Source organism: Hyperolius riggenbachi, chromosome 5 (genome assembly GCF_040937935.1).
Source record: "Hyperolius riggenbachi isolate aHypRig1 chromosome 5, aHypRig1.pri, whole genome shotgun sequence".
Taxonomy (NCBI): Eukaryota; Metazoa; Chordata; class Amphibia; order Anura; family Hyperoliidae; genus Hyperolius; species Hyperolius riggenbachi.
In genome coordinates this window covers 105282759-105310223 of record NC_090650.1, presented here as the reverse complement: position 1 = coordinate 105310223, position 27465 = coordinate 105282759, and the positions used below count along the sequence as shown (strand labels likewise).

The window sequence follows — 27465 nt, the reverse complement described above, 5'->3', positions numbered from 1 at the left end:
TCTGACTCAAAGCGCTAAAGAGCTGCAGCCACTGTGACACGCTTAAGAGGCCACCCTGCAGTGTTAGGGAGTCTTGCCTTGAACTCCTTACTGAATAGGTACTGTCCCTAGCCAGGATTTGATCCCTGGTCTCCCATATCAAAGGCGGTGCTCTTAAAGTGGAATATAACCCTGCATTTCAACTTTGCTCTAAAACATTATTTACAGCATATTATATGCAAAAAGCATTTTTTTTTTACTAGACCAGCATTGGAAGGGTTAAACACAGAGGTTTTAAGTTCCGTGCAGACGTTCAGATAGTTACATTCTATTTAGTTATATGTATATATTTAGAAATGTTACACACTCTTTGGCTGTCCTCCAACTCCTTCTCAGTGAGAGAGATGAGTCACATTCAACACTTAGATACATTTATGTAAACAAAAAGTATCTAACTCAAGTTCGGATGCGTCTGCAGAATTCTCCAGGGACTTTAAAGCCCTGTGTAACCCTTCCAATGCTGGTCTAGTAAAAAAAAAAATGCTGGTTGCATATAATATACTGTAAATAATGTTTTAGAGCAAAGTTGAAATGCAGGGTTATATTCCGCTTTAACCAGTACACTATCCAGCCACTACGATTCCTGGCATTCCTGCCGGAAACCTTCCAAAGCCACTGGGCCACTGGGTTCTGTCACATAGCCCCGCCCCCTGCTGAAAAAACTCTATGCTGTATTCTATCTTGAGCATAGAAAACAGAATGGTGTCTTTTCAGCCGGGCTAAGCTGCGACATGGCCACACGGTTTGGAGAGGAACGAGCTGGTAGGTACATTTAACTTTTAAATTACAATCAATAACAAAATGAAATGAAAGTGATATTTTAGGCTGTATAGCCTCCTTAAGGAGGTTGCACAAATGCTTGTGTGACACGTGTTGCACACGTTTGCATACCATCTAATAATATACCCCATTACCTTTTTATATCGTGAATTACCTCTCCTTGGGTGTTGTTACTAAATTTTCTATTATATTTATGTGCAGAGATAGCACACATTATTGTTATGCGATGTTACGCAACATCTCCAAGATCCGCCACTTTCTGACCCTAAACACTGCCAAACTCCTTGTCAATGCCCTCATCATCTCCTGCCTAGATTACTGCAACACCCTCCTGCCAGGCCTTCCTCAGAAAAGCATTGCGTTGCCCCCCCCCCCCCCCACACACACACACACACACAATCCATCATGAACGGCATGAACCCAGCAGCCAGACTAATCTACTCCTCCCACCCTTCTGTCTCAATGTATCCCCTATACAAGTCTCTTCACTGGCTCCCAATCCACTTCTGAATCAGCTTTAAGATCCTATGTTTGGCCTTCAAATCTATACACAAGTCCTGCCTGACCTACATCTCGGACCTGGTCAGCGGATACACACCTGGCCGCCCACTTCGCTCCTCCAACAACCTCCTCCTAACCACCCCACAAATCTCGCACTCCCATGCACGACTACAGGACTTTACTAGAGCTGCCCCCCATCCTGTGGAACTCTCTCCCACTGCCCATCAGGCTTGCCCCTCACCTCTTCAAGGAGCCCTACCCCACCTTACTGCTGCCTAAACTTTCTCTGCCAAGAACCTCTCGATACAGCCCCCCTCCTTTCGTGTCACCCCCCTCTAGACTCCTTGTGTATTATACTTGATTGTGCACTCTACCCACAAATAGTATGAACTTCTATTATTTGGACTGCTACTCCATTATATGATCTGGCATTGTGTATCTTATTGCTTATTACCTGTATTGTGTTGTTGGTCACCCCTGTTATCATTGTCTGTAATCTTATTTATTGTACAGTGCTGCATCATTTTTGGCACTATATAAATCCAATAGATAAGAATAATACACAACTACCATTACTGAATTTATGTAATGCCAAAGACTCATACACAAGGCTCAAATAGTATTTGGAAATGTGTGTCTGCAGACCTCCGTAGACAGGAAATCACTGCGCAGGGTGTTTATGAGGATCCCTTCACCTCCAATACACTAATGTAAGCTATACTTGTGTCCATAAAGGCCCATGCTGGAAAGCAGTCTATTGCTCCCAGACTGAAAATAGATTGGGAACTAGTGACCAATACCCTTTACATCAGGTTTCAGGAGAAATCGGATCAAGAATCAGTAGAGGCGGTAGCATTTTAACGCTCAGGGCAGTGCAGCTCTGAGCGGCCATGTGTTCCCCACAACTCCTTTCCCCTTTCCACTCTGCACCCCATGTGCCTGATCATAGAGATCAACAAGATACTGATAGGAAGAGGATGGTCCTGTGCTGGTTTTTTATCTGGCAACAGTTCCATCTAGTGGCAGCTAGTTTTCTATTGCTGGACGATGTCCAACATTAGACCTATGGAGGAAAAGGCCAATGCCGACGAAAGATTGGAAAGGGTTAGAGATTATTAGGTGGGGTGTTTCTCCTTATATTTTTCAGCAGGGTTCCCTAGCCGAAAGCTTCTTCTCGCTAACACTTAGTTGGGCTTTAAAATATCTGAGCCAAGATTAATATAATGATATCCACCAATATTGCCACTCAGATAATTGGCATCATTAGCAACTATTTTTGACATAACGCTGTCTCAATAAAATACATCAGTTAAATGTGCTTCACGACTGAAGACTTATTTTTAGAATACTTTTAAATACCTTTTTCTAGTGATAAATTAATTTCCATTGGATTCTATGCAAAAGGTAGAGCAGGTTTTGTGATACGCATCTCTGGCTGTTGAGTTCCAATAACATGAAATAATACAGCTCAGCCCATTCTCTGCAGAGCTGTAAGCCGCACAATAATGTTGTTATGACTAATGTCAGGAAATAAATGAGTTTTCAGTAATGAATTAGTTAGATGTTCCAAGTATGTACATTTAAAGATTATATCTGAAACAGGAAATTAGATGTAATGAGCCAGTCGAAATTCTGTATGACTCCATTACGTTCCTAAAAAGGAGTCTTTCTCTCTGTGTTGCTTAATGGAATCCTTAATAAGATTGGACTTTATCAAAAGTACTTTGACTGTGGCTAGTCAGGCACGGAGAATATAAATAGAAAATATTGTAGAAAATAATTTAACTGTAACTGTGGAGCAAATGTTATTATCTATTAATGATAAACACATTCAGCCTTGACAAAGCATTATGAAGAAAAACTCAGTCAAACAGGGACAGGGTGGGGGAGGCACAAAGGTAAGGGTAGAAATTGAATGAAGCGGTTCACATTGGGCACAGTACGATCCTGTCATGGTACCAAGAGTAAATAAGCAGCAACACATCAATTGGATGAGGTAAATTTAAATATTGCTAACTTCGAGGTTCGGTCAGCTGGAAGCACACTTGACCGGAGGCAAAGCTACCTAAGGTAAGCACACAAGGGATGTTATTATTATTATTTATTAGATTTATATAGCGCCTACATATTACGCAGCACTGTACAATAAATAGGATTACAGACAATGATAACAGGGGTGACAGAACAATACAGGTAATAGACAATAGATACAACAATACAGGTAATACCAATAAGATACACAACACAATGCAGACAGTAGTACAATGCCAGATCATAAACTGGAGTGGTAGTGGTAAAAATTACCAGTTCCAAATTCTGGGTAAAGTGCACACAGTCAAGTATGATACACAAGGGGAGAGGGCCCTGCCAAAGGCTTACAATCTAGAGGGAGGGGTTGGTGACACGAAAGGAGGGGTTGCATCAAGAAGTTATTGGCAGAAAGGATTAGGGTAGTGTTGAGTTGATGTAGGCCTCCTTGAAGAAGTGAGTTTTGAGTGCTTTTTTGAAGGTGTTGAAGGTGGGAGCGAGCCTGATGGGCAGTGGGAGAGAGTTCCACAGGATGGGGGCAGCTCTAGTGAAGTCCTGCAGTCTGGCATGGGAATGAGAGATGCATGGGGTGGTTAGGAGGTCGTTGGAGGAGCGAAGTGGACGGCCAGGTGTATATCTGCTGACCAGGTCAGAGATTTAGGTTGGGCAGGACTTGTGTATGGATTTGTATGCCAAACATGGGATCTTGAAGCTGATTCTAGAGTGAATTGGAAGCCAATGAAGGGATTTACGTAGGGGAGTCGTGGAGACAGAGCAGTGGGAGGAGTAGATGAGTCTGGCTGCTGCGATCATGATGGATTTTAGGGGGGCGATGCGGTTTTGAGGAAGGCCTGACAAGAGGGAGTTGCAATAGTCGGGAGATGATGAGGGCATGGACAAGGAGTTTGGCAGTGTCTGGGGTCAGGAAAGGCCGGATCTTGGAGATGTTGCGTAAGTGGAAATAGCAGGCTCTAGCTACGGTTTGGATGTGGGAGGTGAAGGAGAGGGCCGAGTCCAGGGTGACACCCAGGCAGCGGGCTTGTGTGGTTGGATGAATGATTGTGCCAATCATTCATCCAACCATTCATGATGAATCCACATACCTTTCTGTGGTGTTCGTTCCTCTCCTCCCGTAATCACTTCTTGAAAAAGTTTGGCTAAACTATTGGCTAAAGTGACATTTTCAAAGAGGAAGAGACAGGCTTGCTGTGATGTTCCCTTCTGTCAACTTCCCATTCCCTCCTTTTCCATGCCCCATTCCAAATCCAAATCCAAAAGAGCTTGGAGAGGGGTTGGTTGTGGGAGTAAGCGAAGGGTGTAGGGGGGTTAGGGTATACAGTCCATAAGGGTATTGAGGATATAAGGGACAGTATAGGGGTCTGGGATATATAGCCCATGGGGTGAGGAGGGTATAGGGGGCAGTATAAGGGGGAATACAGTCCATGGTGTACCATGCTCCTCTCAGTTGGTGGCAGGTAGTGACATATCGGGCCGCTATTTCCACGGTTGTTTCCTCTTCCCCCAGTTTCCTCTCCTCATCTGTGGAGGTGAAATCAGGGATGTGGGTACAATACAATACAATACAATAACATTTCTATAGCGCTTTTCTCCCATAGGACTCAAAGCGCTTAGGCTCTCTCAGATTCAGTAATTAGTAGGATGAAGTATTCACACAACAAAAGTTATATTTCTGCAAATGCCAGACTGAACAGGTGGGTTTTCAGTCTGGATTTAAACACGTCCAGGGATGGGGCTGTCCTGATCTGTTGAGGTAAAGAGTTCCAAAACGTAGGGGCAGCATGACAGAAGGCTCTGGGACCAAAAGTTTCTAAGTGGACTCTGGGTATGACTAGATTATTAGAACCTGTGGATCTGAGAATGCGGGGATTGCTACGCAGCTGTAACATATCTTTCATGTATCCAGGGCCTAGATTATTCAGGGATTTAAATGTCAATAAAGAGTCTCTCTCTCAAGAGTCACTCCCCTTAAGAGAAGGAAGTAGGAGGATAATTGGGAGGTAACATCTAAGCAAGCCTGCCTCTTCCTGTCTGAAAATTTGACTTGGGTGGGGAGATGAAGAGAGACAATGCACAAAGGTATGAACATCCAGCATATGAACATACCTTTGTGCTTAGCTTAGGTAGCTTTGCCTCAGGTAAGGTATCCCCTAAGGTGGGAATAGTTAGTGTGAGGGTCTGATTGGATTTAATATAAGGTTAATAGTTAGTAGTAAGACAAGTTCATTGTCTTGATTTGGTTTACTGAATAATTTCCTGAAGGGATATGGTTTGTGGTAAATTCAGGTAAACTGCAGACATTCCAGTTTCTTCCCATATCCCCAAAACATACAGATTTGTTAATTAGCTTTCCCTAAACTGGCTCTAGACTAAAGGTACATACACACATCCAATTTTGATTGGCCAATCACTCGCCAAATGTACCACCTCCGTGTAGAATGAAGGCCAACATATTTTGAAAACTATGGACAGATTGTGTAGGTACGCACTCATACTACATGGAATAGGTAAAATTGGTCAGTGATTAGCCAATCAAAATTGAATGTGTATACCAGGTTTTATATGGACATATGGCTGTTGTGAGGATTAGATTGTGAGCTCCTTCGAGGGACAGTCAGTGACAAGACTATAGACTCTGTAATGTGCTATGGTGATAACATTAGAGAAATATTAATAGTAATTAAAAAAAAACATGACCTACAGTAAGCTGTTGGGCAGTAGGAACTTGTATATTATATTTTCTTCAGTGCATCAATAAATAGTAACTGATATTTTCAGCTATTTTGTATTTGCCTGCATACATGCGTTATAATTGACCAGCAATTAAATACGAGATTCGGAATAACATTTATGTCTTAATTGCTAGCCTTTCTGTAATCATGTTTTATTTCAAACTTTTTAATTTCCCCTTGACTGATTCACTGTAGTGAATTTCATTCCTAATGTCACCTCACAAGCTACCAATAGAATGGCAAATCCTCTTTTGAATATTGCTGGTCCATAAAAATTGTATATATACTGAAAGCCATAAATTATTAAAATGCAGGTCACTAGGTGTATGCCTGATTACCTTCCTCACGTGTGATAAAATGTTCATGCAGCTTTCTAAGTATTTCTCGCTTCAAGGAGCCCGGCCATGATTAATGCATGTTTTAATTCAGTTAGTAACAGCGAATGCAGCTGTAATGACAAAATTAGACAAGGGAAGAATAGGAGATATTTTAAAAGACAGGTATTCATTTCTTAGATTCAGGTTTATAATATCACAATAATGACATGGGGACTAAGAACACCACATGGGGGTCTACATGCACATAACTTGGCTAGCTGCTTGTCACTCATTTATCTGTAGTAGATTTCCATTACATCCTCACATGATACTGTGTGCTGTTGCAAAAAAGGAATCAAATAGAAGTATGGCAGTCATCTAAAAATGAACAGCTTTTTGCAAGTTAATCTCCTCTCTCCCTGCACTTCTTGTCACATGACTTCGGAACGCCCATAACTGTTTGTTCAGCTTTATTGACATGACCGCACCCCCCCTCATTTCCTCTAACCCATAGGTGAGCAGTGTGGTAATACTACAAACGGGGGATTAAAAATCTTGTAAAAGAAAAATATGAAAAATGAATGCGTAAATAAGTTGGTGATTATGTGGAAAAATAATCAGAGGATACAGTGGCCAATATGCATTTACATTTTTCTCCTGAGTTTTCTTCTAGATCATTTTTCAACTTCTTTTTCATTTCTTTTTTATAGAACTTTTCAGGACAATTGAAAAAGTACCATAAAGTAGGTGAGAAAGTGCTGCCAAAATTATCTTGGGTATTTTCTTGCTTGCTGGTGGCTTAAAAGGCATTTTATTGTGAAGGTGTGAAAATATCATCTAGGAGAAAACTCAGAGAAAAAGTTTTATTACATACGAGTCTAAAATAAAATACATTTAATGTGTCCTTAATTAATTAAATGAAAACTGTAGTTGCTTTCCAGTCGTATAATAGCTGAAAAAGTTGAAATGAAAGAAATTCTTGCATTGATCAGGAAACAGAAGTACGGAGGGGCTAGTAGTCAGAATTCTGACCCGCCACAGCTGTTGGTTACTGGATGGGCCATTCTGGACTCTTAGCTTCTGTAAAATATAAGGCACCTTCATTTAGACACTTTTTGTGTTCTAGATGTTTCATCACTCCTACAGGCAGTATCTTCAGCTCTATTGAAGCCTGCAGAAGCTACCCTTTCACCTCTCTGATTAGCCCCTGTTCTTTCTAGGTCAATGGAAATTTGCATAAACTGCATTTTCTCACATAGCTTAAATCAGCATGCTATATTATAGAATGGATCCCAGATGGAGTAATACATAATATCATGCACCTGTGCTCTCTGGAGCCCAATTTACAGAGTCAAACAACCTATACTGTGCTCTAATAAGGGCTAAAAATACCCCCAAATACCCTTCTTTTCACAAAATGCAGCATTGTACTTTACATTACTTTTAGCGGATGAATTTTAGGTTCCTTTTGGCTCATTACAAAAATTCTGGACCTTCATTAATGGGTACCCTATATTTGTTGTTCTCATGAGACAAAATAAATTGTTAATGTTGTTTTAATGATACTATGTTTAAAGCACACCTGCACTGAAAATTGAAAGTCAAAATAAACACATTCACGTCATACTTACCTCCTGTGTAGTCTACTCATATTTCTCTTTCTTCTCTAATGCGCCATTTGTCCACTGTGATCGATGGAATGCTCCATCCTCCATTTTGAAAATGGCCATTACCCCATAACAGCTTTCTGGTCAGCACACTGTTAAACTATAATATTGCTCACTTGAGCCATAAGGAAACATGGACATTACCTTTCAGATCAGTTGTCCTTTTAGCTATAACTGACAGCAACTGATATATTACAGTTTTGACAAATTCTTGTCAGAAATGGAAGGAATCATTGTAGGAAGGAAATGGTGAGCTTCTAAGAGGAACTGAAGGTGAGGTAAGTATGAAATATTCATTTGCAGGTGCATCATGCATTTATTTTTAAATCATTTTACCCGGTTCAGTTTCACTTTAAGATCTTGTAATTTGTATGTTACTACTTTATTTTTCAGTTGACATCATTTACAAAAACCATAAATCAGTTGATCAATTTGATCACATGGTGCGTTTGTATGTTTCTTATTGGCTGTTCACAATTATGTGCCTTTGCTTCTACTTGTTTAGACGAAAACAGAGAGTGATCACCCTTAGCCCATCAGAGGTTAATTAACCTCTCCAATGATCAGACTGAACGTGTGCTTTTCCGTGTTATTTAAATAAGTAAGACCACTATAAATATTAATAATAGAACTACTCCCATCATTCCTGGCTCAATATCTACAGTGCTCGCTCACTGACCAAGGTACATTGGGGATGAGCTACTGTACATGCAGTTTGCTTGCCAACGATATTCCAGACCTGATGCTAATCTTGCATAACGTGTGGTGTAAGAATGTCAAATGCTAAACTGCCTCTATTTCCATTCTGAAAAGGCAAACAAACCCCAGCTTCAAAGAATTACACAATGCCGCCTGTAAAAATATTGACACAATAAAGAGAGCACATAGATTTACACTGGACAGTGCAGACTCCTGCTCTCCATTGATCACTGACCTCTGACTCTCGCATTCGCATCCATTGCCAGACCACTTTGCAGACATGCCGGCTAGACGCCTCCCGTATTAAATATTAACGTGTGTTTATTTTAATATCTCGCTGCACCTGCTCTTTCAGGAATGTTCAGCAACCTCAAGGTCTGATCCAACAACTTCCCAACCTCTGCCAAAACCGCTGTACAGAAACCGTGTCATTAATGTACGCTGTGTACAAGCAACAGAACCAAAGCTTCCACATACATGCTAAGGGTGCATACACACATCCAATTTTGATTGATTAATTACTGACCAATTTAACCACCTCTAGGTAGTATTAGGGCCAAGAGATTTTAAATACTTTAATACTATGTGCAGATTGAGTAGGTAAGCTCTCTGGCCGATCAAAATTGGATGTGTGTGGTTACACCTTAAAGGAACCTAAAGTAAATTTTAAAAAAAAAAGCCAGTTTAACTTACCTAGTGAAATAGTCCTGTGCCTGCGTCGTCACTCCACGATGTTCCTGTCACCGGCAGGGCTCCTCTTTCTTCTGGATGCACAGCTCCAGGCTGCACACCTCCTGACCTGTATTGCGCATGCACAGGATGCTCCCGGCGATCAAGCACGCGCGGCCAGGCCCTGCATGCAAAGTGGCTGAAAGAGGGGAGCTGCGGGGGACTGGAGGATCCCTCAGTGATGGCGCGGGCACAGGGTGGCTGCAGGGGGCTGGTAGAAGCCCCAGGTCAGTTAAACTGGCTTTTTTTTCATTTGCTTTAGCTCCCCTCTAAGAGCTGGGACCCAGGCTATTAATTTTTTTTCCTGCAAAGCAACGCAACTGAGAATTGTCATGTATGGTAATGAAAACATGCCCATAGACATTCATTAACATCATTCACTAAGCGAAAATTAAAGAAGTTGCACATGGTAGAAACGAGGCCTTGTCAATAAAGGGAATAAAGTTAGATTTTTGAATCTAGCTACTTTGTTAGTTTTGTTGCAGTTCTTAAGTGAAAGTACTGTTTATTGTTGCTTACAACAACTGTAAATGGATCTGCTGATAAATTTGAATAGAGAGGAACAGAATCAAGAAGAAAGCATGATTTTTCTAAATGTTATAAAAAAAATTATAAGAACATATTAGCCCTGTATGAACAATGATTATCAATACTTCCACCATAATTGCAATATAGAGTTTTCAAAAGGCACCCTTCATACATATAAAACAATGGTGACAAGGTGACACTCAAGTCCCTATTTGACCTGCTGGACATGCACACCAAGATATTTAATACTAAGAGGCCTCAATGTATATAGTCTCTGTAATCACACTAAGTTGCATTCCAATATGTGGTTAGGCTTGAATTGTGGTCAACAGTATGTAGTGTCTATCCACTTTAAACTGAAACTCTGTCACAAGGAGGTCAGTGCGAATGTCATCCAGATCCAGATACAAGTAATGAAAAACCTTTTTACTGGAATAAAGTCCTTGTAAACCCCAGCGTGTGTTAAATACTGAATTTAGAACTCCCATATATATATATATATATATATATATATATATATATATATATATATATATATATATATATATATATATATATATATATATATATATATATATATATATATGAAATCCTTGTAAGCCTCCACTTAAACCCCTATTCAGCTTCACATTTTTTTTAATTCAGGCACAAGTAAATTTGCTTTAATTACCAATGCCATGGAGTTTTATGTATTGTACACCTGTGCATTGTGTACTAAATATATTGATAGGGTCTACCTGTCTTGTGGCCGGCTGCATCCCGTAGCTCCTTACTGCCAGGAGAGTTAGAGTTCTTTCTCCAGCACAATGCAGATCACGTGGCCCAGCCCACCTCCTCCCGCTGCTAAGACAGATGAACTCTATGGACCTAGAACCTTAATAAAAGCCATGTGTATTAAGGTTAATACACATTGCGACCTTAATAAAAGCCATGTGTACTTCTCATCAGCCTGCCTTGCCTGCAAGCTATTTGTCACTAAGCAGGGAGGAACTAGACAGGAATTTATGGTAATACTCTGCAGAGCTGTAGTATTGCAGTGGCCACCATAAAGATTTATTCCCAGTGCAGCAGAGAGGCTGGTAGGCAGGGACAGGTCTGTGTTCACAGGGAAATCTTGGCTTTGGCCTCCTCTCAGCTCCTTTCTGACTACGTCTTTGTGAGTGATGATGTGACAAGAGAAGGTTTTGGACAGTCAATTGACTACTATTTAGCCCGTATGCAAAAGTCCAAACGGAGAACAAATAAAAATAGGCTATTCCTATTCCGCAGCTGTTACAGCGTGGATCCGACTTTGATTGCTCTCACAACATCTCTTCACAGATCATCTGGCATTTTCTCTATGACCTGCACCCGATGTTCATGTATACTGTATGCCTCTGAGGAAGCGGCCTTTGGCCGTGAAATATGTGGCAGGCAGTCTTTTTGTGAATTGGACCTCTGAATTATGTCTACACCTGTATACGCAACCTGGAAGACTTGTGATTTGAAGAATAAAGAGTGAAATTGTTCCTTTAAACCCTGTGGTTTCTTCATTTGGGCCTTTGCATATAGTGCATAATTTTGGGGTGGAACTATACTACTTGTATTTTATCTAGGCAATTTTACTATTTAGCCTAGCCAAGCCACGATGGGTGCAAAAAACGAAAACAAACCTGCAACAAAAGTGGATCGGTAGCTCAATGTGCCCAGTCAGAATGCTTTGATGACCAACAGCTGAAACCTAATTGGTTGTTCTGGTTAAAGCTGCCCAAGAAAAGTTGTGTATGGTCCAGTGGCGTAGCTAAGGAGCTGCGGGCCCCAATGCAAGTTTTACAATGGGGCTCCCCAAGCACTCTATACTTAACAATTGATACGGCGCACCAAAACCTGCCAATGGCAACTACATTGTAAGAGGTGAAGAAGGGGAACAGTTTGTTAATGATTACCACTATTCAAAGTATCTATAGAAGTGATTATTATGAGCACAGTACCAATAGAGACCTAATACTGAAGTTGAGGGAGGGCCCTTCGGGTCCCCTCTGGCCCAAGGGCCCTGTTGCGGTCGCAACCTCTGCAACCCCTATTGCTACGCCGCTAGTAAGGTCCAACAACCAATGACCATCCATATTTCTTGCTGGTATGGGTGATTTCAGCCTATCAGCGCTGTACTTTCACCTATCCCATGAGCCACTTGCATGATTCTGCTCTATATATTCCTTTGATTTCTGGCAGATGGTCCTACAGTTTGACTACTGTTTAATTCCTTATTCAGCTCTGTATTTTTTGTTCAGCTTTAAAGACATAAAGGCGCTAGTGCTTAGTAGACAGTAAAAGGGGAATTTATACTCTTCTTGTAAAAGAAAATACAGAACATTAAAGTGGCATTTAGCCAACAGAAAGACATTAAATATTTATGGGCACCAGTGAAAACAGCTTTTTTGTGCACAGTAGGGCAGCATCTTTACCTTAATGAAATATTTAGTGGCACTGAGCCAATTTAAGGGGAAAAAACAGTGATTTAATTTTCAGGCTGAAGCACCCCTAAGAGAAGTCATAGGAGAGGTGCAGAGGGAAGCCAGGTGGAGAGAGCAGATGAGACGTCCTGAGCAGCCAGCTTGTTTGTCTGACATGTTTTTAATGATTGCGCATTGTCTGCCTGCTGTGCTGCACGTATTCTCATGGAGCTCAGGAAGTGCGCCCGTGCGCAAGTATTATAGGCTGGCTCAGTGATGGGCTTATTTCTTGCATCTTGTATATTGGTCTCGGGATAAATAAAATATCAGTTTTCCATGTGAAACTTTGGGTGGCCATAGCTGTGATCTGAAAGCTGTTATTTTAGCAGGTCAGGTGGTGGTACGACTGTCTGAAGTCTCAACAGGCTTCAGCTGGGATAACTGACTTAAGGCCAACCTGGAAATTCGTAGCCTGCAACCTGTTGTTCACTCCACTGAAGGTGTCTGGAATGCCCATCAGCCTGCCTAGTAAGAACATCTGTGTGTTAAAGCGGACCTGAAGTGTACATTCCAAAGTGAAAGTTAGAGACACTTACTATGACTTACCCAATGCAGCAATAGGTTATTTCTGGATCAGCTGGTTTCAGCGCGCGGCTCTAACTGGGTGCCCCATAGCAGAAATGCTATACTGCGCGGGGCGCGTAGCGGTAATTCGGGGCTCTGGCAGCTGCCAGACCCCGAATTACATCTCCCTCTGAGTTGCGACAACTCGGAGGGGGAATAGTATTTAACGCCGCCTGTGAGTTTAGCGGCATCAGTGAGAGCCGCCATTCGGCTCTCACCGCCCTGAACTGAGCCGAATTAATATGCACCTGGTTATTTCTGTATTAAGCAGGAAGGAAGCACTGCGGCAGCTCCAGTATGCACCATTTTGTGTCTGTCACTGCAAATACTGTAGTTAGCAGTACACTTCTTTTCTCTTCTCCCCTCCTCTCCTTGATTGGCTGGTCAGAGGTGCACAACGTACCTGGGCAGACCTAAGGGGGTATGGCTAAACAACAAAACCTGTTTTTTCTGGCACAAAATATTAAAATGTTTACGTTTATTCATGCTACTCTATTATAACATCTGCAGACTGTGCTGACAGCGTGGAATTTATTTTTGCACCTTAGGGCTGCTGTAATAAAATGTTTAGATTTTTTCCCCAGTTCCAGGATTTACATTCTCATGCCCTCCTGACCCCTCTAGCTTGTTGGAGCTTAGTGTTCAGTACACGCAGATAGGCACCCAGTATAACAAACATCACCATCACGAAATGCAACTTACTTAGAATACAAGAGAAAACTAGAAGAGAGAATACAGAGGGAATATAGGAAATGACAATTCCATAAAGATTACCATTACGTTTTACATGCAGTTACATCTTGTGGTTGTTTTACTATACTGCAGTTTAAAGTGAACCCGAGGTGAAAATAAGCTGATGAGATAAACCATAGTATTTATCCTCCTTCTCCTAAATATTACTTTTTTTTAGATATCCCATGGTTTTATTTTATATTTAAACATTTACAAAGTAGATTGAATGTTATTGTCTCTGTTCAATGACAGTCTATTAAGTGTCCCAGAGTTAAAATACATGAACTATTGACCATTTTCTAACAACCCCCTGCCCTCACAAGTTGTATTTTGCCAGGAAAACTTTTATGGCTTTAATTTGCTTGTCAGTGAGGGTAACTATATTCCTGACAAGGTACTGACAAGACAGAAGATGTCACTTCCTTGCCTGGAAATCAACTTTTTCAAGCAGCAAACTAAAACAAGAAAAACAGCCTGGTTATTAATATGCAATATAAGTTGAACAGAGGCGCCAAAAGAATAAAAACAGTAATTAAAATATTAAAAATAGCTGAGGGGGCTGTGGTGGATCCGCCCCCTCCAAGCAGACACAAAAACTGTGTAATATAATCAGAATCAATTTATTGGTACACTCCAGGGTATAGATATACAACGCGTTTCACGGGTATGAGCCCGCTTCCTCAGGCAGTAAACGTAGGAGTACACTATTGGGGGGGAAAAAAGACAAAGGCACGTGTTGGTGTGTGGTAAGACAAACATGCTCAAATGATAGTAAATCTATTTGTTCTAAAATGTACGTTATTGACTGAAATAGGCTATGGGGGAGTTTGGGATGGTTAGTATATTGCAGGGAAGTGGGGTTCTAAATGTGCGTTTACACTGACAAGGGATGTGGGGAAGGAGTGGGAGTTGTATACTTCAGGAATTGGGAAAGGAACGGCTCGAGTGGTGTGGGTTAGGGTGGCAAGGAAGGGTGTGTGAAGGAAGGAATATACATGTAATTTAAAAGAAGGGGGAAGAAGCTGAACTGATAGGTAACATGATTATTGGAACAAACTTGAAATAGTCTGCCCATAAAGAAGGAGTGGGTTTTTTTTTTGTTTTTTTTTTAAAAAGGTCGCATGTAAGTGTGGTTATTAATATGTTTTTCACTGTACATACACATGTTTATCTCATCATGTCACGTGTCACCTCGGGTACACTTTCAGGAAATAATCCTGTTGATACTCAAGTTCCAACATACCTAATCTAAAGAAAAGCCAAGAAAAGCCCACACCTCATGTTTATGTAAGGTTCCCTACACCATTGAGGTCATGCGACAAAACCCTGTTGGCAAAATGCCTATCCCCTCCTCACAGCTACACCAAGATGTGCTGTCCTCTTCTGACTTCACCCCTATCACTGGATCACACCTCCTTCTTGTAAAAAAGGATGTGATTGAGGTGTGCAGGGGTGTTGTGTGATGAAATAGTGTGAGTGGGGCCTGAAATGGAATGAGAATAGGGGATTATATAATGTTAAGGAAGTGTGTCATTAAATAATATATACATGTGAGTGTAGCCTGGATATGTATAGTGTGAGTGTAGCCTGGATATGTATAGTGTGAGTGCAGCCTGGGGCCAGGAACAGAATGGATGTTTGTCAGTTGTAGTGATAAGGGGTTTGAGTGGGACACAGTCAAAGTAGATTGCTGGGAACGCCTTTGACTTTTGCTCTGTGGCCTTTTGATTTGTAGCTATGCTCCTGTTACTTACTGCTGAGAACTATCATACATTCTGGTACTTTTAGACACAGTTCAAATATCTCCATTGCGTTTATTCATCAGTTTTAATGGACATGGGCCCATATGCAATTTACTTTTTCACCTGAGTTTTCTCCTAGGTGATAATTTTAAATTTGTTAATAAAATGCCTTTTAAGCCGCAAGAAAATACTCAAAATAGTTTTGATAGCACTTTTACACCTACTATTTGGTATTTTTTGGTTGAAACGTGCTGGAAAGTTATCTTAAATCGAAGATGAAAAATTATCTCCTAGGAGAAAACTCAGGTGAAAAAATGAATTGTATATGGCCCCAGGTGAGCAATGCCTCTCTGTTTGTATTCATCCGCTGCTTTGCCTTTTTGTAGCAATTGCAATGTGTTTTTCCTGTTAGTCATGGGCGTCCGCACATATGGCAAAATCGGGCATCTGCCCGACCCTGGCCGCCCGCTGCCCCCCCCCCCCCCCTGGACGCGTGCCCGTGCAACCAGCAGGAGGGGAGCAGCGCAGAGAAGAGGGAGAGCCATGGGCACAGTGGAGAAGGGCGGACGTCTCCCCCCCCCCTTCCCTCACCTTAGGGGGCTCTCCCTCCCTCGCTCTCCCCCTCGTGAACGAAGTGTGCAGCGGCTGGGCAGCGGGCGGAACTTACCTCGTCTCGCTCCTGCGCTGGAAGTTCTGGTGCTGCACTCTGGTCTGGACCAGACCAGACCAGAGTAGCGGCTAATCCATCCTGCGACGAGACGAGGTAAGTTCCGCCCGCTGCCCAGCCGCTGCACACTTCGTTCCGGAGGGGAGAGCGAGGGAGAGAGAGCCCCCTAAGGTGAGGGAAGGGGGGGGGGAGACGTCCACCCTTCTCCACTGTGCCCAGAGCTCTCTCTCTTCCCCTTGCGCTGCTCCCCTCCTGCTGGGGCACACCTAACTACATATACTGGGGACATATACCCCTCTCCTGCCTACATATACTGGGCACATATACCCCTGCCTACATATACTGGGCACATATACCCCTGCCTACATATACTGGGCACATATACACCTGGCTACATATACTGGGCACATATACTGCTGGCTACATATACTGGGCACATATACCCCTGGCTATATATACTGGGCACATATACCCCTGGCTACATATACTGGGCACATATACCCCTGGCTACATATACTGGGCACATATACCCCTGCCTACATATACTGGGCACATATACCCCTGACTACATATACTGGGCACATATACCCCTGGCTATATATACTGAGACATATACACCTGCCTACATATACTGGAACATATACACCTGCCTACATATACTGGGACATATACACCTGCCTACATATATTGGGACATATACACCTGCATACTGGGACATATACACCTGCCTACATATACTGGGGACATATACACCTGCCTACATATACTGGGGACATATACACCTGCCTACATATACTGGGACATATACACCTGCCTACATATACTGGAACATATACACCTGCCTACATATACTGGGACATATACACCTGCCTACATATACTGGGACATATACACCTGCATACTGGGACATATACACCTGCCTACATATACTGGGGACATATACACCTGCCTACATATACTGGGACATATACACCTGCCTACATATACTGGGACGTATACACCTGCCTACATATACTGGGACGTATACACCTGCCTACATATACTGGGACGTATACCCCTGGCTACATATACTGGGACGTATACCCCTGGCTACATATACTGGGACGTATACCCCTGGCTACATATACTGGGACATATACCCCTGGCTACATATACTGGGACATATACCCCTGGCTATATATACTGGGGACATATACCCCCTGGCTACATATACTGGGGACATATACCCCCTGGCTACTTATACTGGGGACATATACCTCTGGCTATATATACTGGGACATATACACCTGCCTACATATACCCCTGGCTATATATACTGGGACATATACACCTGCCTACATATACAGGGACATATACACCTGCCTACATATACTGGGACATATACACCTGCCTACATATACATGGACATATACACCTTCCTACATATACTGGGCACATATCCCCCTGACTACATATACTGGTCACATATACCCCTGACTATATATACTGGGCACATATACCCTTGCCTACATATACTGGGCACATATACCTCTGGCTACATATACTGGGCACATATACCCTTGACTACATATACTGGGCATATATACCCTTGACTACATATACTGGGCACATATACCTCTGGCTACATATACTGGGGACATATACCCCTGGCTACATATACTGGGGACATATACCCCTGGCTACATATACTGGGAACATATACCCCTGACTACATATACTGGGCACATATACCCCTGCCTACATATACTGGGCACATATACCCCTGGCTACCTGTTCTGGGGACATCTCTACCCCTGGCTACCTGTTCTGGGGACATCTCTACCCCTGGCTACCAGTTCTGGGGACATCTATACCGCTGGCCACCTATTATGGGGACACCTATAGACTTGGGGCTACCTATATTTGGGGAACCACTGCTGTCAGATTGAGTGTATTTTGGGGAACTGCTGCCAGTTGAGAGGCGTCTACCATATTAAGGGGGCATTCTGCCTATTTATGTGAAATTCTGTCTATTTATGTGCCTCATGACTGCTGAATTTGTCTTGTTGGGTGCCTCATTGTTACTGACTTTGTCTTGTTGGGGGCCTCATGATTTGTTGGGGGCCTCAAGATTGCTGAATTTGTCTTGTTGGGGGCCTCATGATTGCTGAATTTGTCTTGTTGTGGGCCTCATGATTGCTGAATTTTTCTTGTTGGGGGCCTCATGACTGCTGAGTTGGTCATGTTGGGGGCCTCATGATTGCTTAATTTGTCTTGATGGGGGGGCCTCATGATTGCTGAATTTGTCTTGTTGGGGGTCATATGATTGCTAACTGCGAGACTATGGAAAAAGCTGAATTATCATCATATGAGACAATAGCATTAAACCTACTTTTTCCGCTTTTTAAAACAGAAAATGAAATACATTTTTCAGGAGTAGGATGGATGAAATTGTTTATCTTCACAGTTTGTTTTCAACTTGGATTTTCCATAATGTTCATGTATGAGTTAAAACGTTTGTATTTAGTTTAAATTGCTGTTGGCACTTTGTGATAGTAAAGTGACTTTGCAGTTTGGGCACTCGGCCTCCAAAAGGTTCGCCACCACTGTCCTAATCTAATGTCCCACCATTGCTTAGTTCATGTAACCTTGTCTCCACCCACGACCACACCCACATTCTGGTTCATGACCACACACATGGGGCCTGGCGTGCCGCATGACGTAGCCCCATTTTTTGGTGCGCTATGCGCGCCACACAACACCATGACAGATTTTCTGCGCACGCCGCACTGCTTTTTCCTCCCCCCTTTTTGCCCCCCCTGGAAAATTTTCTGCGGACGCCCATGCTGTTAGTTGTTTTATTTATTGGACTACCATATATCTTTCAGTGCAAAAACTGACATCTGACAGGAACATATCCATTTATATATACAGTACAAGTAACCTCACACCTTGCCATAGATTCTTATCTATTCACTGTGCAGAATAGTGAGCAGGGCTGCACTGTACCACAGTGCACAGATATGCAACATGTGAAATGTCCCATGCAATAGTATGAATCCTTTCATCTGTGTAATGTGTGGCCAGCGCAAGACCAGGAGAAGGTTCTTCAGAACCAGTGACAGAGATTCCAAAGTGTCCACCCTCCCGAAATATGCCTGCCCCAGTAATGTAGAGAGTCGCGAGTGGAGCATTTTGCAGCAGTTACTCACCTCTCGGCAACAATCTCTCTTCAGCTCCATTGTAGCAAGTCCTCACTATGACTCACTCCAACGACACCACTGCTGCAATGGCCAGGGGAGGAGGCTGGTGCCTCCCATGCCTCTGCCTCGCACCAGCCACGTCCAGTGTCCTTAGTGCTGTACCCTGTAGCATATTGAACACAGTTTGAACTCAGGCTAGAATCTTAGAAAAAAACCCGTGTCACACAGGATGTCTGTATATAAGGAAGAATTCTTTCCTAGGCAGGAGTGGCAGTAGCTCAGCTCAGTCTTCAAAAACAGCTCTTGTACAACTTTCTCAGGTGAGGACTTTTTAGTACACTTTTTAGCACAAATATATTTGTGCAAAAGACGTATTCCGGACAACATTACAGTCACACCATTATCACACCTCCAGTGAGGCACCCCATGTAAAATAGCTCCTTTCTTCCGACACTAATCTTCCTTTATATTAGCTTGTTAAGATCACCAAGACAATAATATAGAGATAGGAAAAAAATAGTACATATTTAGCACATTGTTAGCATGTTTTAGTAGTAAAATACATTTGTACATCAAGCCAAAAAGAGGGAGAGGAAAGAGGGTGGCTCTCCGGACAGCGGACTCAATGCTGCATGTTGTCTGGTATGCCATATTACTCTTTGCCAATGTGTGGTAGTAGATGAGTTACTTCAACCTAGTGGTGATAAAAAGCACTGCAGCCAGACCACCTGTGCAGGTCTTCTCAGAGAGCCTTGCTATGACAGTGCCTCAGTGTCCTGTCATAGCATTCAGTTGCTTATTCTGCTAGACAGTACTCTCTGCTATCATGCAATTATTAATTTGTTTAACTGCTGATTGATTACTCGTGCATGATTCCTGTCTTGAATGTCAGTGAGTTTGTCTGATCTCCTGGATTACCTACTGATTGACCTCTGAGGGTTTGATCTCTAGCGTAAATCAGGTAATCCGGTAATGAGTCTGCTTTATCCTCTGCAATGTCTACTTTCTGGTATCCTGTGTATCACCTCTGGTTTGGTTCCAGCACTCTGCTTTCTGTCTTGGTCCTCTAGGAGTTCACTGGTCTCCTCAAGTACTATACTTTGTGCAAACATTCCCTGGGGCAACCGTAGTTGGGTAGATCCATCTTGTTTTCTATTCATGCAGGGGCTTGAATAAGTAAGGGCTGTAGTACAGACTGCAGTATAGGATGTGAAGGTAGACTGTTTTTCTTCCTGAGATTCTTACAGAGGGACAGAAGGATTTTCTCAGAAACATAAAACTGTACATCCAAAAGAGCACTTTTTACAAAAGAAGCCTCCTAAGCAGGTCTACAGGGATCATTCCTAGCAGTTCAGGATTAATTTGCCTTGCAGAGAGGATTAGCCTCCACTGAGATCTTCTGCATTCTGACATAGAATTCTCCTCCCCTCACCGTAGTATAGAGCTTTTCTTGTATTGAAATGTTGACTTCTAACCAACAAACGTTGATTCCGGTGATACTTTTACTGACTTACTGTATATTTAGTCATTTAGGCTGGTTTCACAGTGGGACGTTACAGGCGCACGTTAGAGCAGCCTGTAACGCAGCCCACCGCACAGTAATGAAAAATCAATGGGGCTGTTCACAGTGCGGACGTTGCGTTACATTGTAACGCTGCGTCACAAGACAACGTACTGCATGCAGTACTTTGGACGCGGCTGAGCCGCGTTAGACTGCTTGCACATGCTCAGTAATGTTGGGGAGGAGCGGAGAGCGGCCAGGCACATGGCTAATTAATATGCACTGCACGTTATGACATGCAGTGTTTACTTCCTGGAGCAGCCGCTCTGTGCGGCGATTGGCCGGCGGGACCACGTGATGCCGCATGCGCACAAGAGTGCGCATCACGGCATCACTGACGCCAGAGTGAGCTGCACAACGCGGCTCACTCTGACGTCCAGATCCAGCACCACCAGGCGCTGAGTTAGAGGGACGTTATGCGACCTTAACGCCCCCTCTAACGCAACGTCCTGGTGTGAAATTAGCCTAAAGATATCGCCAGAATCAATGTTTGTTGGTTTGATGTCTGCATTTCTGCTCCTCGACTAACACCGGACCACACTTCACTTGCTTCTCGTATTGAGTGATAGAATCTGTACTATGTGCCTGGCTCCATTAGAGGTGCCACAAGACACCTGCCAATGCTTTGAATCTATACAGAGTAATCTGTGTCTAGAATCTCCAAGGGATACAAGAGGTTCAGTGATGACTCCACCTAGCAGCAACCATCATAAATTGATGTTTCAGCTTTAACAGATTGACCTTTAAGTAGAACACAAAACTATCATTCCACTGTGACTTTACTAGAATAGTTATGACAATGCTTTACTTGTTGTCTGGATAAATGTTTATTAGATTAAGCAAATAAAGCACCAGTTGTCTCAGAAGTTTGGTTATGTGGAAGTCTAGCTAAAATGTTTATCCACAGTCTGCAAAGTCTTGGAGAGTCTTAACGCTCGTGCAAAAAAGAGAAAATAATGTCTCATCAGCACCGCCTTTTGTATAAATGTCTAACAATATTTATAAGGTCAACAAAAATCACACATATATAAAAAAAGGAAGGGGTTTCTTACCCCCCTATTCCTCCCCAGCTCGGGGACCTCGGAGCTCAATATTCTGTGCCCGGTGTAGTATCTCCTAGCATGTTAGTTTGCACCTTATGCACCAGTATGCCATTCCATTGTATTCAGCACTGGTTGTTGCACTTTGTTTATTTATATATATATATATATATATATATAAATGTGTGTGTGTGCGTGTTGAAGTCATAGAAATGTTTCATATGCACTGTATTCTCTATTTTTGCATTCAGTTGATAATAATATGACTATAAGTTCTATAGCACTAAGGCCCGGTTCACTATTGGCCTTAAAACGTACCGGATCCTAACAGAGGTGAACGGATTCTTTGTTAATAAATAGCATCCATTCACATTGCTCCATTAGAATGGATCTGTTTGGCCTTTCGGCTGAACGGATTGCAACTTTGGGTCTGCAGCGATCGTTCAGGGTCGATGCGTCCATCTCATTGATTGCATGCTAATGGAACAGAGGGTCACATATGGAAAACTGATGCCTTTTTAAAAACTGATCCATTCCAAGGATCAGTTTTTCCACGGATGAGTTTTTCCATGGATCAGTTTTTCATGTGGCCACTGTGAACTGGGCCTTATACAGGTAGTACCCAGTTAACTAACGAGATAGGGACTGTAGGTTCATTCTTAACCTGAATCTGTTCTTAAAGGATACCACAACCGAATGGTTGTGGTAAAATTGATTGCTGCACTGTGTAGGGGGTGATGAGTGCATACCTGCATTTCCTCCCGCCCCCTCCGTCTGCCGCCGTTCATGCTCTATACACTCCGGTGTGCGGCGACTTGCTTGACCTCTGCCCCGGACATACTGCGCCCTGTGTGCGCAGTATGTCCTTCCCCCTTCGCTTCTGGCCGGCGCATAGTTCCAGGCTCAGAAGCACGCTGTCCCCTTTTTGCTGCATGTGCGCTCCATTACACCGAGCGTCACATGATTAGCATACAAATTATATATATAAGGGGAGGATACGGTTTATCATCATTTTAAGTGGTTTTATATATGTGTGATTTTTGTTGACTTAATAAATATGTATACATTTATACAACAGGCAGTGCTGATGAGCCATTCCTTTCTCTTTTCTGAATGCATTATGCTATTTATGGCATAGCACATGTTGTAGTGATTTGATTGGTGCAGCACATTTCTTGAGTTTGTTTGAGTGTTAAAACTTGTGTTATTTATTCTATATGCTACATCCTACCCACAGGTAACATAGTGTTTCATTATTAACTCTTGACTCTAACCTTAGCTATTTCACCGATTGCTCATATATATTTTGTTTTTTCTTTTTCAGAATCTTCATCCGAGTTTACAGATGGTGTTTTTATCTTCGAAGACTTCCCAGAACCAGATCCAAGGACGGTCAAACGTTATGATGCCATAGTCGTAGAACAATGGACAATCTTTGATGTAGGTGCTTCTTACATTACTTTGTTTTTCTCATGCAACACAGTATATATGACATGCTATCCTTTGTAATGCCATATAAATCTCATTGCTAGTTAAATTGCACCTTGAGTACACTCAGAATTCCCTGTACTGCCTTTTTGCTACCATGATAAATATCAGGTTGCAATTTCTCATCTATCCCCCCATTGTGGATTTTGTTTGTACCTAAGGTGCTAAGAGAGCCCAAAGATTAGTAGCTGTAAAGCCTAAAATAAGTTTACAGTTTAGGGTTATTAAAATGTGTTCTCACTATGTGATTGATTACTCAAAGGCATGGCCACTGTTGAGCACTGTACAGAGTACAAAACAGACAATAGTATGGACCATAGATACTTCAGTAGTAGCTCAACGCACAATACAATCAGAACATCCAGCATGAGTAGAAAATACATAGGTAGTTTACGTGTGATTTAAAAACATCAGCAATACCGGTAAATGTTCATTTAATAGATAATGTACAGCAGAAACAAGAAAAACTAGGAGGAGGAACCTGCACTTTTGAGCTTAGAGTATAGTGGTGTAGGGGCTGTAGGCTAGTGGACAAAAGGATTAGTAAATGAGTCGGGTATCCTCAAAATCTGACTATGACAAATGATAAGCTTGTCTGAAGAATTGCATTTTAATAGTGCGTATGAAGGTTTCCAGGTTTGGAACATGACATAAGCTGTGGGAAAGCGTTCCAAAGGAGAAGTGACACTCGTGAGAAATCCTGGATACTAGAGTGAGAGGAAGTGACTAAACTAGAGGACATGAGAGTTTTATGGGTGGAGAGAAGGTTCTGGGTGTGGTGGTATCTCGAGATTAATAAAGAAATGTAAGGAGGAGATAACTAATGGAGAGCTTTGATAGGGTTAGGAGTTCGGATAGCTACTCTAGTCTTTTCCACAAATAGATTTTAAAATCTATTTGCATTTCAAATAATTCCTCCTCAAACAGCATCATGCTGCAGTTCAAGAAAATCAGCCTTATATTGTGAAGTTGATTAATTTTCTTAGCTATTGACATTTCAGGGATAGAAATATTCAGGACAGATTTGCAAACTTTAAATGTTTAGTTCCACTTTTGGTAGGAAAAAAAATGACATTTAACATTGCTTTACAAGTCATGAAAAAAATTAATGAATGAAAAAAAGGAGATGGCTCGTTGTGACAATAACTTATATTAATGTCTCCCACCTTCACTATGAGCTCAAATTCTGCCACACTACATTGTGATTGTGGACGACAGGCCATAGCCTGAAGCTCTTCCATTCACCAGGCCTGAGAGCAGTCCTGAGGAAGGGTTGGATAAATGCATGTGCCCTATAGGAGCATAGCAGCAGTAGAAGACGTTAAAAAACTGTTAATATAAACATTGTAGGTTCATTTTAGTCAATTACAAAATCCTACTGGTACTCCTGTTTCCCAAGTCCTACCCATGGACCGATACTGAACCATGCCTTGCGCTGAGCTCAACCTTTCTTCTCAGGAACATAAAAGAACACTGAAAACAGAAGGTATTTGTGATAATTCAGCTTTAACTGAGAAACTGTGGTTCCCCATGATGCATCACTTCTGAACATACATATTGTCTGAAGCCAGACTCACATCCAGAACCCCTGATGTATAGCAAGCCTGTAGCTTATATATTTTAGAGCCACATCAACCTAACATACATACAGCCTGTTTCAGACTTTCTGGTCGTCACCAGTGCATGGCAGGGACTGGTGTGGCTGATAGGTCGTGTATGACCAGTATTTTAAAGCAATTTATTCTCAGCCTCTTATACTTTTCTAGTGATTCTGGGTCACCATGAGCTATCCTTTATGTAGGACATAAAGGAGTGATATATATAATGACTCACTGAGTAGAAGCGAAGCATCATGGGAGTTTTCATGGGAGTTCCTTCTTGCTCACCTAAAGCTAAATAATTGCAAATACTTTCTGTTTTATAAAGGCCATTTTGTATGTAGTATAGTTGTACTCGTGAGGTCTGTATTATTCTTAGCAAAAGCGGAGTTGCCCTTTAAGCTACCCCTGAAAAAGAGGAATAGTTGGTAACTACACTTTGACCCATTTTCTTCCATTACTGCAAACGATGACATTGAAGACATTTATATACTCGACTTTGTCCTTTAATGTAATTTCAGTGTGATGCGGAAATGGATCCATTCAAAACAATTTGCATAAATTACTTGGAATGTAGGTCATAAACCTAGAGCATGCCAGATATCCTAATCAATTAGATTAGCATTGTTCCACCTTTTATCATGGTGCAGTTCAGATCCCATGATTAACAGCTCTTATGAAGAAAATGATGGCATAATGAAAAGCAGAGAAAATTGCTTTTATTTATTCCATAATACATTGGCCAGCATTTATTATAAGGGTTTAAAGATGTACTTCTTCTCAAGTCTTAATTGCCAAGCCTACTTCAGAAATCAGATGCTTGACTAAGAGAGTTCAGATTTCAGTAGGCTCAATGTGCATCGTCAGTGGTGTAGCAATAACTCCTGTGACCCCCTCGCTTTTGCAGGGGAAGGGGCCCGGGAGCTATGGGGGTCCGTTCCTCCTCTCCCTTCTGCAGAGTGATCACAGCACAGCAGTGTAACATACCTGCTCAAGTGCTGTGTCAGGTTTCCGCTTCCTCCCAGCAGCCCCTATCTCTGTACTGCATACCCGACTCCCGAAGCATGTCACATGATAAGGAACCGGATGTATGCAGCAAGGCGCAAATAACTGTTGGGAAGAAGAGTAGGCTTGATGCAGTCCTGGAGCAGGTTAATATTATACTGCTGTGTTGCTCCATTACACTTACTCTGCAAGTCGGCTAGAGGGTGCCATAGTGGTGGTGGAGGGGGGGGGGGGGCGGTTGATGGTCCCATGAAAATTAGCTCTGTGGATTGTTCTTAAACCCCCGTGGAACACACTGTTGTTGTTTTTATGTTTTTCAATTTGAATTTACTGTATATGTGCAGTTATAGACACAAGGCTGTGTTGCCAGAGCCCTTTTTTGAATAAATAATGGTGGTGCCCTGCCCATGCTGCAATATAATGACTGGCAAGGCACATTGCATTGCTAAGAGTTTGTATGTGTGCTTGCAAGACTCCCTATCCCTATGACCCTATTAAAATAATGGACCAACTGCAATTCGAGAGTCATAGTAATCTGCAGTTCTCTGCACATAGCTGCAGTATAGGTGCCAGGCACAGAAACTTGGAAAATTGGAATGCAATTGCCAGGCAATAAGAACCAAATGGCTGCAAAGGGCAATCTATAGGTTCAGTAAATCAGCCCTAGTGGGTCACTTATTAGATGTTGACCTCAAAGAAAAAATCCCCAATGAATCATTGGATGATCTAGGAGGCACCTGCAGCATTTCCTTAATCTAAAGGCCTGTTTTGCTGGCTGTAATTAAAAGATGCTTTTTGTACAATATGTTTGTGGGTGGGTGCATGCACAGTGCATGTTGTATATGTTTGTGGTAAGCATGCAATATGGTCTTAAAATAAACTCTGTTGGGGAGGGGGGATTATACTTAGCTCAATCTTGATTGTATGAGTGGAAACTTTAACCATATCAGCTAACCTCGCCTTTCAGTTCCTTACCACCTGTTAGAGCTATACAGTAAACCTACATAACTTGCTATATTTTTCCATTTTAGTGTACTTAGCCCTGTTTTGCTGTAAAAATGGGTTATTTTCTTTTTGTTCAGGAATCTCTGTAATATAGCTAAACATGTATGTGTTTTAGACTTCTGTCACCTGAAACAGCCTTTTATGATCATTTGCCAACAATCACTGTGCAAACAACTTTTGCAGAGCTGGCTTCCAGCTTATAGGTTGCTTTAATACACAGTTTTGTTACTGCTACTTCTGATACCAGATCAAATAGAACTCAGTAAAATTCTATTTTACTAGCACAGGTTTTACAATTAAAGAGAATACGCCAAAAATTAGTATTAGCAATAATCTGAATCTGATGTTGTT

At 42.1% G+C, this 27465-nt stretch overlaps 1 protein-coding gene across 2 annotated transcripts in view; it reads left to right on the top strand.

The window, feature by feature from the left end:
* RFTN1 (raftlin, lipid raft linker 1) overlaps nucleotides 1-27465 on the top strand; it is a 456281-nt gene that overhangs the window by 364746 nt on the left and 64070 nt on the right. For both annotated transcript variants that reach the window (XM_068236097.1, XM_068236096.1), the window contains exon 7: nucleotides 23343-23458. In XM_068236097.1, the coding sequence (XP_068092198.1) occupies nucleotides 23343-23458 (116 nt within the window). The remainder of the gene's footprint in view (nucleotides 1-23342; nucleotides 23459-27465) is intronic.